A 14,953-nucleotide genomic window follows, 5' to 3' on the forward strand; every position below is an offset into this window, starting at 1 on the left:
GAGCAATGGTGTGGGACTGGAGTTACACACCGACAGTTGTGAGCAATTGTGTGGGACTGGAGTTACACACCGACAGTTGTGAGCAATGGTGTGGGTGCTGGAATCAAACCCAGTGTCTCTGTGCTCTTACCCACTGAGCCATCTCTCCAGCCCTGATTCTGCATTTTTAAAATCAAACTGCTTAGGCCTGGTGTGGTGGCACATGCTTTAATCCCAACACTTAGGAGGCAGAGGCAGGCAGATCTCTGAACTACATACTGAGTTCAAGGACAGCCAAAGCTTCATGGAGAGATCCTGTCTCAAACAAGCAAGCAATAATAAAAACGTATTTATATATGTATGGTTAATATATAGTTAACAGTATTATATCCCTGAAATTATTTGTTAATAAGGATAAACTAGTGCTTTGTGCTTTTTATTTTAAGAAAACCAAAGATGGGTCAAGTATTTTTCACACACACACACACACACAAGGATTGGAAGACAGCAGAGTTAGGTAACTTTATAATCATATTGTCTTAGTGTGTAAAGAGGCCTTGCTCTTAAAACATGGTTATGAGCTACTGAAGTCACGTGAGAATAGACTGGTGACTCTAAATCCATAAAAATTAAAAACCATCTTAGAAAAGCAATTAATCAGAAGACTCAAAAGTTTTCAAACTGGAAGAAAGATCTGTAACACGTACTAGAATTCAATGTCTAACTTCCTAAATAGGTATAAAATTCTCATAAATTAACAAGAGATAGACTGCTCCAGTTTCTGTCGTTTTGGTTCTGTTGTTAAGGCAGTATCTTACTCTGCTGCCAGGGTGGACTTGAACTCATGGAGCTCCTTCTGCCGAATCCCCGAGTGCTGGGGTTTAGTGTGAACCCTCATGCCTGCTTAAATGGTAGACTTGGGAGGAATCTCTGTGATTGGAGTTTTCCCCTTCAGGGCTGAGGGTGGAGCCCGCGGTGTTGCACGTGGCAGGCATGTTTTCTACCATCAGTTCTATAACTCAGCTTGTAGTTTTGGGTTTTTTGTGTGCATTGTTTTTGAGAAGGTAGCCCTGGCTAGCCTAGAACTATGTAGACTAGGCTAGCCACAAACTCACAGAGGTCTACCTGCTTCTACCACCCAGTGCTGGGATTTATTTAAGTTCTTAAAGCTGTGTTCTCTTCACATTTATCTAGTATGTGTGCTGTAGCAGGCATGTGTTGGTCAGAGGACAACTTTGAAAAATTTATTCTCTCTTTCCATCTTGTCCGGCCTTCACATAGGACTCAGGCCATCTGGCTTAGTAGCAAATATATTTACCTATTGAGCCAGCCAGCCCCACAAAGTTGTTTACTGCCACAGTTTATAACAGCAAGACACTGCTCTCTGAAATAGCAAGAAATTGGAAATGTGTGAGATGTCTTTTATAAAGTATTATATATGATTTTATAACTGTGATTAATTCTCAGATGGACACAGGTGTGCATGGGCGCAGGTGAAGGAGACACACATGCACTGACAGCCATGCTCTAGACTTTTGCACTAATAACATTTGGTGTGAGGGGAATAACACAGGGCATACACACCAAGCTCTTAACAGTGGCTGCCTCTTGTGAAAGTATAAAATCCTATCACTTTCTTTAACATGAACGCTTAATTCTTGCTTCCAAACTGAGCATAAATGTTTAGTTGGACATATTAAGGCTTCTATTTTAAAAAATACTGACTCTTACATAAAATGTAAGATTTTACATATACTGCAGAGATGATACAGAGGGTCAGCCAGGCCCTGTTTCAGCAGATTTGATGACTGAGTGCCCAGCCCCTCTGGACGTGTAAGGAACATCAGAGTGGGTTAATATATGGCAGTCTCCAAAAGGCTTTGGGCTTTGTATGTGTTCCTTCATGAGTCCTTCCGTTCCAATTGCAGGTCCCACTGCAGACGCTCTGGATGGAGAACACNGTTAAACTTCTGGATCTCGTAGAAGTTAACAACTCCATCCTTGCAGGTACTGACTTCTGAATAGCTGACAAGTTGTTTTCACTGTAGTCCCCTTGAAAATGTGTCATGCTCCCCCCCCCCCACCTCTCCATATTTCTAATTCTCAGACACAGACAGAACATAAGGATCTGTGGGTTTTTTGTTACTACTTTTCTTTTTTTCTTTCTTTCTTTCTTTCTTTCTTTCTTTCTTTCTTTCTTTCTTTTTTGTTTTTGTTTTTGAGACAGGATTTCTCTGTGTAGCCCTGGCTATCCTGGAACTCACTCTGTAGATCAGGCTAGCCTCGAACTCAGAATTCCGCCTGCCTCTGCCTCTGCCTCCCAAGTGCTGGGATTAAAGGCATGTGCCACCACTGCCTGGCCTTTTTTATTTTTCCGTGCACTAATGATAATACCTTGCAGTTGCTCTCCTTATCCCTTGCAAAGTCCATTCATGTGTCTTTTCTCATGCAAGCATCACATGAACCTGGAAGCTGGCAGGCAGTGTCACTGTGCTCCTATAAACTCCAGAGAGGGGCTGTAGAATGACTTAGTTAAAATCACACTGGTGAAAATAACAATGAAAATGTCTGGACAGTGCAGAGAGCGCACAGCACTTCACACTACAGTTTCTTCTGAGGTCCCTGAGCAGTCTCTGGATGTGGCGAGCAGGAATGTGGGAAACTCTGATAAAGAACATTTAATTGGGGCTGGCTTACAGTTTCAAGGGTTCATTCCATTATCATCATGGCGGGCAGTGTGGCAACTTCCAAACAGACATGGTGCTGTGGGAGCCAAGAGTTCTACATCTCGGTCCAAAGTTAGCAGCAAGAGACTGTCTTCTGCAGGCAACCCGAGGAGGGTCTCTTCTACACTGGGCGGAGCTTGAAAACTAGGAGTCCTCAAAGCCAGACAACACAGTGACATACTTTCTCCAGCAAGGCCACACCTCCTAATGGTGCCACTTCCCACAGGCCAAGCACACTCAATCAACATCCTGTGAGGTGCTCCACTGCTGGGCAGCTAGTTTCTCAAAATGACAGTCCTGAATTGACAAAATTCCGCATCAAAGGTGATTCCTGGGAGATGGAGCAAGGACTTTAACTTCTGACTTGTGTGGAGCTCTTGCCAGAGCACATGGCTCCAAGCAGTTTTAGATCGCAGAGCTAGGGCTTAGCAAGTGTATCCCTCCATAATTAGTTCTGCCTCTGCAGAGTTATTTATTCATTTATTTATTTATTTTTGTTTGTTTGTCAGTGCTGGAGATGGAGCCCAGGGTCTTCTAAATCCTGGGCATGTGCTGTACCATGTTCCATCCAGGGCTGGGGCAGGAAGCATGGGGATCTCTGTAAAGTCCAGCCTGCCTAACTCCATTACACGTATGCACACATTGTATTGACTTTTAAGAAGTACCATGATGTTGCATAATTATTTCTCTTGTGTTCTCTTCCCCCTTTTAGATCCGAAATTAACAGGACAGACTGTAACTCCGGGGTCCGTGGTGTACCACAGACCATCNCAAATGCTGCTGGTTCACTGTAAGGTACGTTGGCTTTCACTTCAAGTTATTGTGATTGTTTTTGCTAAATTTGTAATTTGTATTTCTTTTTCCTTTTCTTTTGAGATGAGGTCTTAAGTAGCCTAGGCTAGTCTTGAACTCACTGTTAAGTTTTTGGCCCAGGTTGGCCTAAAACTGATCCTCCTGCCTCTGCCTGCTGAGTGTTGAAATTGCAGGTATGTACCACCATACCAGGGTTTCCATTTACCATTTGTGGTGGTTGGAATGAGAAAGGTGTCCATGGGCTCACAGGTTTGAATACTTAGTCACCAGGGAGTAGAGCTCCTTGAAGGGATTAGAAGGATTAGGAGTTGTGCCCCTGTTGAAAGAAAGTGTGTCATGCGGGGTGGGCTCTGAAGTTTCAAAAACCCATGCCAGGCCCAGAGTCTGTCTGTCCCTATGCCCCATTTGTGAATCAGAATATAAAACTTCTCCACTCCAAGCAGGCTGCTATGATGATAGTGGACTAGGCCTCTGAAACTGTAGCCACGCCCCATTTAAATGCTTTCTTTTGTAAGTGTTGCCTTGGTTATGATGTCTCTCTCTTCACAGCAATGGAGCACTAATAAGACAGCATTTTCAGTTTCAGATTAATCTAAAAAAACAATTTAATTTCTGTAAGAAACAGTCATCTCTCCAGCTTAATTTTTTTAAAGTGATGAAGTTTTTATCATCGCTACCCAATGAAAGAAGATTCCATAATGAGGGACTTCTGGAAGTTACTTTTAGTGATTAACTTAATCAGTAAGCTCTGATATCTGATGTCAGTTATCAAGCATCTGCTTGGTGACCACAGGGCATGAGTCCTCAACAGCAGTTAACGAGGGCCATGTCCTCATCATGTCCTGTGCTGCGAATAAGCATCTTGACCCAAAAACACCGTCCTCTCACTTTTCCAGGTCACTCCATCACTGTGGGAAGTAGAAATAGGAACTCAGGGCAGGAACTGAAGCAGAGGCTTGCTAAGTTCTCCCTCCCTCCCTCCCTTCCTCCCTCTGTCCCTCCCTCCCTCTGTGTTTTACATATATGAGTCTTTTCCTACATGTGTATGCTTAATGTCCACATCAGTCAGAAGAGGGTGTTGGACCCCCTGCAACTAGAGTTACGGATGGTAATGAGCCACCCTGTGTGTGCTAGGAACTGAACCTCAGTATTCTGTAAGAGCAACACGTGCTCTAATAAATGAACTCTCTGCACCCTCCTAGCTACCTTTCTTTTCCAGCCTTCCTATGTCAATTAACAATCAAGAAAGCACCTCAAAGATGTGCTCAGAGGAGGGCAGAGGGCAGCTTGTAGGTGCTGGCTCTCCCATCACATTCTGTCCTTCCCATGGCACTCTCTCATCATGCTGGGCAGCAAGCACCTCTACTGACTGAGTGTCTCATGCTGGAGGAAAGTTTTAAAACATGTCTATATGTGTATAGTGTGTGTGAATGCAGGTACATGCATGCCACAGCACACATGCAAGGCAGAGGAGGGCCTGGGGTCAGTCTGCTTTTCATCTCATTTGAGACCCAATCTCTGTTCTCCACTGCAGATCCCCAGTTATCTGGCCTATAAGCTCCCTTTGAGACTTCTGTTTCTGGCCCCCACTCCCCGAAGCTGATGTGTATGTTCTGGGGATCCAAACTTGGGTAAATGCTTTACCCACTGAGCCATCTCCCCAGCTCAAGTCTTTTTTTCTTTTGAATAATCTAAAATGGCTGGAGAGGGCCCTCAGGATGGCTCAGCAGGAAAAGGTCCCTGACACACAAGCCTGATAACCTAAGTAAGTTCAGTCCTCAAAATTCACACCCGGAAGCCGGGAAGAACCAGCTACACAGAGCTGACCTCTGACCTCCACATGTCCCCACTACCATGCACACTTACAGAGCCATAGTAATACTTCTTTTAAAAGTTTCAAGTGATAAGAGCCTGCTGTTGTTAGCACCCTGGAAGGAGAGGCAGGAGGATTGTATATTGGAGGATTGTCTCAGCAACATATTGTGTTCTAGGCCATCCTGAGCCTGGGCTACATAGTGGGGTGGGTTTTTTTTTTCTGGAGGGGGGTTGTTATTTGTTTGTTTGTTTGTTTGTTTGTTTGTGACAGCGTTTCTCTGTGTAGCTCTGGCTGTTCTAAAACTCACTCTGTAGACCAGGCTGTCCTTGAATTTAGAGATCCACCCAAGTGTTGGGATTGAGATGTGTACTGTCATGCCTGGCTGCTAGAGTAAATTTTTTAATGACTGGAACCATTGTTTAACAAAGCTATGGCATGTTTCTAAGAAGTGTTACACATCCCTTCTGTTTCCTGGATATTTCTATTTTGTGGTAGTTATGTTAGGTTTTGAATACTCACTAAGCATGTTTTAATGTGTGTGAAAGACTGGTCTCCCAGCACAGACTGTATGTGCAGAGCCCTCTACCACCATCAGTTCTCTTCAGCTCTCTCTGAAGCACACCAGATGACCTCTCTTGGTCTGAGTCTGAATATACTCATTCTCTGTCTGTATTTGGCTCTTCCAGAAGCAGCTGTAGCTGGGGAGTGTTTGGGGAGTGTGTGAGCTAGACTCTTATCAGTTGTGTTACCTTGGAAAAAAATCACCCACCAACCACAAGCATCGGTTATCTAACCTGGGGCTGATATTGGATTTGCCTACCTTTTAGATCTGTTGTTTTTGGATTTAAAACTCTGTGTGTGTGTGTGTGTGTGTGTCTGTGTGTGTGTGTGTGTGTGTGTGTAGAGATATGTACATGTGACTGCAAGTGCCTACATAGGCCAGAGGTGTTGAATCCCGAAGAACTGGAGTTAACAGGCAGTTGTGAGCTGCCCAATTAGTGGGTGCTGAGAACCAACCTTGGTCCTCTTTAACTATGGAGCCAACTCTCTGGCCTTGACTTGTTATGTTTGGGTAATGTTGTATTCTATTTCCTCTGTTGAAATGGGTTAGGACAGTTGTTACTGCGCCTTCATGAGGAACTTTTAGAGACAAGGCATTGCATGTCATCCAGTACAATGTGTTTTGCAGCTAAGCAGTTACCTCAGCAGTTGTTTCTATAACATTTTGAGGTTTTTGTTGTTCTAAAGATATGGCTTTACTAGGTAGCCCTGGCTTTCCTTGAACTCAGAGATCAGCCTGGCCTGCCTCCCCAGTGCTGGGGTTAAAGGCTGCATCATCATGCCTGACAAGGTTTATAAAGTACAGTTTATTTTGTTGTCAAGCTTTGCCCCCATTGTCTACTCACTCTCTGCTCTTTGTCCTTTAGGATGGCTGGATCGGTGTTCGGTCAGTAATGCTTAAGAAAACACTAACAGCTACTGATTTCTACAATGGATATTTGCATGCATGGTACCAGAAAAATTCCCACGCTCACCCAAGCCAGTGCAGATTTCAGACTCTCAGACTTCCAACAAAGATGCAGCAGAAAACAAAGTTGTTGCTATGCAACAGTGCATTAAGTAGCTAGAAAGACNACGGACAAGGACCTATTACACACTTGTAATTTATTAAAAGCTTGATTTACAAGCAAGAAGATGACAGTGTGGGAAAAAGAGAAGTGGTTGTCAGGAGGCGGAAGTCTTTCGCTCTCCATTGTGTGTAGCAGTCAAGGGTGAACTTTTCTACTTGAATCACACAAGAAGTTTAAATAAAATTTGTATTTATAATGTTCAACCTAAAGGAGCTTGTATCCTTTGAAGAGTGAGACAACTAAATGGTGTGCATATATTCTAAAAGATTGTTTTAAATGGTGCATCTATGGACTACGGGCCTAGCTCAGTAGGTAGAGTGCCTGCTTAGCCATGGTGAAGTTCTGAGTTCGATCCCCAGCACCTCATAATCCAGATAGTGGTGCACACCTGTAGTCCCAGCACTCAGACAGCAGAAGCAGGAACGTCAGAAGTTGAAGGGCATCCTCAGCTGTCCCCAAGTTCTGTAGGACATTCCAATTTGGATTTTTATTATTGCTGGAAAAAAGTTTGCTTTACCTCAGACTTGAAACTGGACTCTGGCTTGGGGTGGGGCTCAGTTGGTGGAAATACTTGCCTAGTGTGCACATAGTGCTGTAGTCCCAGTACTTGGAAGATGAAGGCGGGAGGATAAGTTCAAGGCATCACTACCAAGCATGTTTAAGCTCCTGCCCAGGGCTGGAGAGATGGTTCAGCGGTTAAGAACACTGACTGCTCTTCCAGAGATCCTGAGTTCAATTCCCAACAACCATATGGTGGCTCACAACCATCTGGAATGGGATCTGATGCCCTCTTCTGGAGTGTCTGAAGACAGCTACAGTGTACTTACATATAATAATAAATAAATCTTTAAAAAAAAAAAAAAAGGCCTTCCCAGGGTGCATGAGACCTTGTTTAAGAACAAAAGCAAATGAAAAAAGAACTCTGTTGTTAGCTTCTAGTTAAGTGACTCGAGACAACCTACTTAAATCTTTAAAACTCTGGTTTCTTAGTTTAATAATATGGGTAAAACTGCCTTGCAGAATGGTATATTACACAGGAAATGCCCAGGGAAATGCCCAACATGGACACTTAATAATTGGTAGTATTGAGCCGGGCGTGGTGGCGCACGCCTTTAATCCCAGCACTCGGGAGGCAGAGGCAGGCGGATTTCTGAGTTCGAGGCCAGCTTGGTCTACAAAGTGAGCGCCAGGACAGCCAGGGATACACAGAGAAACCCTGTCTCGAAAAACCAAAAAAAAAAAAAATAATAATTGGTAGTATTTGCTGTCACCTCTCAAGTTTACTAAAGCACAGAGTGGCCTTATCTTAGTCAAGTACTCTGGTTATGTCTGAAGGTATCTCTGGATGAGATTAACAACGTTTAGTGGTCAACCCAGTAAAGCTGATTGCTTTTCTAATGTGAGTTAAAAACAAAAGGTGAGGCTGATAGTGTGGGGATACGGTGCTTGCAAAAAAAGCATAAAGACGTGAGTTTGGATCCCTGCCTCCACATAGAAAACAGACATGGTGGCGACTTCTGGAACCCCAGTACTGGGGCAGCAGAGACTGATGGATCCCAGTGACCCACTGGCCAGCCAGTGTAGTTCAGTGAGTGCCAGGTTCACCAAGAGACCCTGCCTGAGAAAGAGAGGAAGGCAGGAGATGAAGAGAAAGCAAAGAAGGAACAGTAGATGTCAGACTTTGTTAGACGCTTCTGCTCTTCTGAGACTTAACCCTGTTGACTTTGAACTGGAGTCAGAAACTAGTGACTGTGCAGTTGGCTGGCAGACTGCAGATCTGGAGACTTGATGGCCTTCATGACTGTGTGGCCCACATTATAAATCTGCCATTTCTCTGCCTTTACCTCACCTCCGTGGTGGTGCTGCTTTCCACCTTTGGGCCTTCTACAATCGTTTTTCTCCTGGGGGCAGCCACGCTGTGGAGTACACGGTTACACCAACATGAGGAAAAAGGTTTTAGAGTGAGACAAGATCTCAGAATTTCATCTCAGAGGTGAGGAAATGAAGGCTGGGCAGTGGTAGCGCACACCTTTGATCCCAGCACACAGAGGGAGAGGCAGATGGACCTTTGAGTTAGAGGCCAGCCTGATCTACAGTGAGTTCCAGGATAGCCAGAGATAGAGAGAAACCCTGCCTCAAAAAACAAAAACAAAACAAAAACCATACGTGATGGAACAAGTTCAGGCATTGCTACATTGTGAAGAATCAGAACCTCAGGATTTATCAGATTTATCTGTGTGTGGAGAGGGGCAGTCAGTTTTCTCCTTCTACCTTGTAAGTCTCGGTCTTCAGTGTCTATCCACCAAGCTATCTTGCCAGCCCAATGTTTGTTTGTTTGTTTTAAATAACTTTTTATTTGGTTTTGGATACCGTATTTCTAATACCACGAGGCCTCCCTGAAACCGAAAGCTCTGGGTTCACTGAGAGAACCTGTCTCAAATGAATAAAGCGGAAGGAGTTAGGGGAAGGTATCTGTGGACAAAACACCACAACCAAATGTAATTTGGGAAGAAAGGGTTCAGTTTCACTTGCTCTTCCATATCACACTTCACCATCAGAGACATTCACGTCAGGGACCTGGAGGCAGAGCTGACGCAGAGGTCATGGAGGTGGGCTCCTTACTGGTTTGCCCCTCATGACTTGCTCTGCCTGCTTTTTTTATACAACCCAAGGACAACCACCTACAGAGGCACTGCCCACAATCGCCTGGGCCCTCCTCCATCAATCACTAAGAAAATGCCCTACAGGCTTGCCTACAAACCTGATCTTAGGGACTGACTGCTCAGCAGAAATTCCTTCCACTCCTGTGACTCTATTCCAGTTTATATAAAGCTAACACAGTACCTGACATCTTCATTTGGTCTCTCTCTCTCTCTCTCTCTCACACACACACACACACACACACACACACCAGAACAAAACCAAGGTGAACAGCTCCTGAGGTTTGACCTCTGGTCCACATGCATGCACGTATGCACACACAAACATGAACACATACCTACATGTATACACCACGAAAAACAAAGAATAATAGCCCTTGAAGGGGGTGGCAGCATGTAACTCCATCGCAGACTGCCTATTTTTCATATATGAGATCTGATTTTATTCCCAGGACTTAAAAAATAAAGTACACAAATAAGTTAAAAATACTATTTCAGGGTAAGAGGTCTAGTTCAGTGGAAGAACACTGCCTACCGCCACCCTGGATTTGGTCCCTAAGCACGGAAAACAAAATTTAAAACCCTACTCTTCCATATCACAGTTCATCATCAAAGGTGCTCAGCTCAGTTACCTGGAGGCAGGGCTGATGCCATGGAGACATTTTGTTGGGGAGCGACTTTAGCTTTTTAAAACTAGCTTATAAAACTCCAGGCTCCCTTATGTTCTCTTCTCTCCAATTTTAGCCCTGGGAAAGCAACCCAGGGCCAAGTGCTTTACTACCGAGAGATACTCACTTTCTCACCCCATCCCCCACCCCATTTCGCAGCTGTTTTTTCTTTTAAGATTTATGTATTTACGTATTTTATGTATGTGATTGCTCTTTCTGCGTGTACAGACGCATGTCAGAAAACGGCATCAAAACCCATTACAGATGATCGTGAGAGACCATATGGCTTCTGGATATTGAATTCAGGACCTCAGGCTGGAGAGATGGCTCAGTGGTTAAGAGCACGGACTGCTCTTCCAGAGGTCCTGAGTTCAATTCCCAGCAACCACATGGTGGCTCACAAACATCTGGAATGGGATCGGATGCCCTCTTCTGGTGTGTCTGAAGACAGCTACAGTGTACTCATATAAATAAAATAAATAAATCTTTAAAAAATAAAAAGAAAAAGAAGGAAAGAAAAGAGAGAGAAAAGAAAAAATTCAGAACCTCTGGAAGAGCAGCCAGTCCTTTTAACTACTGAGCCATCTCTCCAGAGCCACCTCCACCTCCTCCTCTTCCCCCTCTTCTTCTGTTTGGAGGTCAAACCTAGGGCTTAAACTGCTAGAGTGTTATACCTATGAGCTGTGTCCACAGCCCTGGGCTGCTCTTTTGACAGTAGGGAGCAGGGAGGATTATCAGAACAACTCTTGAGGGAAAGCTCTTGCACTTATTCCTTAATAGCTGTTGAGGCTATAGCCCTGTTAGTGGAGTGTGTACTTAGCTTGTCTGAATTTGATTTGGTCCACAGATCTGCATAAAGTGATGTGTGCTGGTAATCCCAGCAAACAAAGGGTGGAAGCAGGAAGATCCAAAGTTCAAAGACATTTTAGTTATATAGTAAGTTTGAGACTAGCCTGGGCTAACTGAACCTGACTTAAAAAAAAAAAAAAAAACCATAATATAGTCCCCTAAGTCGATAGAATTCTGATCTTACAGTTAGAAAGAACATAGAGATTTAGTGCAAATAAACTAATTTTACAACCAAGGAGACCAGACCTAGAGAGAAGGAAAATGTCTTGTCCAAGGATAGAGTCAGAAGGGGTGTCTCTCTGTGTGTTTGTATGTCTATGTGCATTTATGTTTGTCTTTCTCTCTTCTCTCCTCTACCCACAGCGTTGTTTGCCTCCTTGTCTGTCAGTGCTAGAATGACAGCCTTTCCTGCATGCTAGGTACCAACTGAACTATAGCCTCAGCCTCAAATTCAGGGCTCTCAAATCACAGACGGCAGTTAATAAATTATTAATCACAGTAACCTCCTCATCAATATTCTGTCTGATGGGACCTTTAGGTCACAAACCAGAGAACAGGCAAGTCAGCATGTTTCTCTGGCAGCTCTGGAATACCTATCCAGCATCTTGGTCCCTATAACCCACTGCTCTCTGACTGGGCCTCCATCGAGCAGTGGGGAAACAGCATTGTTTACTATGTTGGCACTGAAGTCAGCATCCAGAGTGGTGGTATTCAAGGCTGCTGTGGAGATGGCTCAGTGCATAGTGATTTCTTAAGCATGAGGAACTGAGTTCAGATCTCCAGCAGCCCTGTAGAAAGTTGGTGCTCCTGTTACCCTAGCAACTAGGAGATAAATACAGGAAGATCCTGGGGTCTCGCTGGTCAGCCAGCCTAGTCAGTCAGCCCCAGGTTAGTTCAGTGAGAGACCCTGTCTCAAAGCACGAGGTGGAGAGCAACCAGGAAGACCCCTGACCCATGTCTTCTACATGCACACCCACAAGTATGCACTGTGCACTCATATCTGTACATCTGCTTGTATCCCACAGCATGGTGTTCAAGCTGGGTGTGATGGCATGCTCTGGTAAACCCAGCACTCAGGAGGCTAGAGTAGGAAGAACCCGTGTTTGAATCCAAGGCCAGCCTGGGATACATAGTGAGATCCTGTCTCAAAACAACAAAAAGATGGTATTGCAAGATAGTATTGTCTTTTTTTTTAAAGTATTTTCCAGTCACTTCTTAACAAATCCCTGGTTTCTGGGAATACTCAAATGGGCCCAATAAAGGGAGGCATTTTAGATCCAAGGCCTAATGCACTGAGATCACCAGATAAGGGAGGGGAAGGGCCCTTTGTGTAGTTGCTATGATTATAGCACATCGGACCCACAGAGAGCTGATGGGAGAGTCAAACTTCAGTAAAGCTTCTTATTAGATATCAACTTGAAGGCAATGGGCAGCTATGGAAGGATTTAGAGTATAGTATAGTTCTGAATATAGTTGTTTTCATTATACTAGTCACAAATAATATGTGAATAGATTTTTAAAATTTATTTTGTGTATGTGTGTGGCTTAGTGTATATATGTGCACCATAGGCATGCAGTGCCAACGAGCCCAATAGAGGATATTGGATCCCCTGGAACTGGAGTTATAGGAGGTTGTGAGCTACCATGTACATGCTAAAAATTGAAGCTAGGACCTCTGTAAGAGCAGCCAGTGCTCTTAAGCACTGCACCAACTCCAGCCTCATGAGTAGATTTTCATATAATACGCTAAAACTTAATTCATTATTCATTCAATCGTCAATTTCTGTTCAAGTCTAACAATTACATTACTTCATGTATATCTTTTAAAAATTGCAGCAAACAATGGTGCATACCTTTAATCTGAGCACTCAGGAGGCAAAGGAGGGCAGATCTCTGAGTTTGAGGCCAGCTTGGCCTGGTGGTCTACAGAGTGAGTTCCAGGACAGCTAGGGTTATGCAGAGAAACCCTGTCTTGAAAAACCAAATAAGTAAGTAAAATTTTAAAAAGTGTGTGTGTGTGCATGTACAAGTGTTGGTAAGAGCCAGAAAAGACAGATCCCCAGGAATTGGAGTTACAAGTAGGTGGTTGTGAACTACCTAATATGGGTGCTGGGAATCGAACTCAGGTCCTCTGCAAGAGCAGCAAGAACTCTTTACCACCGAGCCATCCCTCCAGCCCTTTGATGTATATCTTTGTCAGACATGAATATATATGTATATATATATATATATATATATATTTAAAACAAATGGTATTTTGTCAAAAAGAAACAAGTCTATTGTGATGGTACACACCTGTAATCCCAGCACTCAGGAGGCAGAAACAGGAGGACCACTCTAAGTCTGAGGCAAACCTGTGTTGTGGGGGATTCCCCAGAGGAGACTGCACAGAGATGAGTTTAAGCCAGTAGAAAGTCTTTATTAGCTGCTGACAACTACATTGGGTGTGAGTGATCATAGTGTAGCCCCTGAGCCTTTTTCAGGGTGAACTTTTAAAAAGATTTATTTATTTTATTTATATGAGTAGACTGTCACTATCTTAAAACACACCAGATGAGGGCATGAGATCCTATTACAGAGGGTTGTGAGCCACCATGTGGTTGCTGGGAATTGAGCTCGGGACCTCTGGAAGAATAGTCAGTGTTTTTAACTGCTGATCCATCTCTCCAGCCCTCAGAGTGAACTTTCAAGCACAAAAAACATGTCCTGGGTTGACATACTTCAGTTAACAAGACCAGTTAGCCAGAAGCAGAACTACAAAAGTCAAAAAGCAAGGTTGGTACGTTTAGAGACTTTCCCGGGACTATGGGCTTTGATGGATTAGGTCTTGGTTTCCATTTTTGGCAGATGGTACTGTCTACATTCTGAGCTTTAGAGCCCAAATGACACTTCCACCATGGAGTCAGTAGTGCTAAGGTCTGGGACCTGTCACACCTGGTCTTTATATAGAATTCCAGGCCAGGGAGGTTTACAGAATAAGATTCTGTCTTAAGACACACTCCCCACTTTCACCCCACATGCCTAAAGTTTGGGACAAATCCACAAGCCATTTGGTCCCTTGTTTATGTTACTTGGTATTCACAGCATATTCTGTGAACATTCCAGCTTTCGGAGGAGAGCCTCACACAGGCCTTGATGCTGTTCTTAGATGCTGTGGGAACTTCCAGTGGATGCCACATGGGACAGCTGCAAATTCTTAGCACTCTGCCCACCAGGTCTACCCAAGCTGTGGCCTGCCTTGCTCAGAAACCTGCTGCCAACAGCTGTGTGCTGAGACAGCTGGACACGCAGATGTCAAACATTCTGTCAAGGACAAACAGTATGCTTGCCATGTGTTGAGGAACAAGTGAAGATTCAAATAACCCTATGGGACTTTTCTAAGAGACACAAAACATTGTTAGATCACTCACATTGTAATAAAATATGCACATATATATATATACACACACATATATCAAAGCCTATCTATCATGTATTTGGTGATGAGCTCTGAATTTTGAGAGCTGGTTAAAGGTCTTTTCAAATTCTGTATCTACCACTTTTTGCTATAATTTTGAACAATTCAGTTAGCTTTGAGATACAGTACCACTATTTGAGATCCTTCTGCCTCACCTTTTTGAGAGTTGAGACATCACTATGCATTGGGGAAAATGTGTCTGGTGTTTGTCTAAGTTCTAGACTGGAACCCAAGACTCCTGAGCCATAGATCAGTGTTTGGTTGTTTTTTTGTTTTTGGGTTTTTTTTTTTTTTTGAGTTATTGTTTTCGTCTGTGCTCTCTAGGCCTGGAGAGATGGTTTGGTGGTTAACAAA

At 43.7% G+C, this 14,953-nt stretch overlaps 1 protein-coding gene across 1 annotated transcript in view; it reads left to right on the forward strand.

Moving 5' to 3' along the window:
• The window catches only part of Mtfmt (mitochondrial methionyl-tRNA formyltransferase), an 18,023-nt gene extending 10,849 nt beyond the window's left edge, over positions 1 to 7,174 (forward strand). The window contains exons 7-9 of the mRNA XM_021171563.2: positions 1,908 to 1,986; positions 3,418 to 3,500; positions 6,762 to 7,174. Coding sequence (XP_021027222.1) covers positions 1,908 to 1,986; positions 3,418 to 3,500; positions 6,762 to 6,962 — 363 coding nt within the window. The 3' untranslated portion in view covers positions 6,963 to 7,174. The remainder of the gene's footprint in view (positions 1 to 1,907; positions 1,987 to 3,417; positions 3,501 to 6,761) is intronic.
• Positions 7,175 to 14,953: the final 7,779 nt, after the last annotated feature.

The sequence above is a fragment of the Mus caroli genome, chromosome 9 (genome assembly GCF_900094665.2).
Source record: "Mus caroli chromosome 9, CAROLI_EIJ_v1.1, whole genome shotgun sequence".
Taxonomy (NCBI): domain Eukaryota; kingdom Metazoa; phylum Chordata; class Mammalia; order Rodentia; family Muridae; genus Mus; species Mus caroli.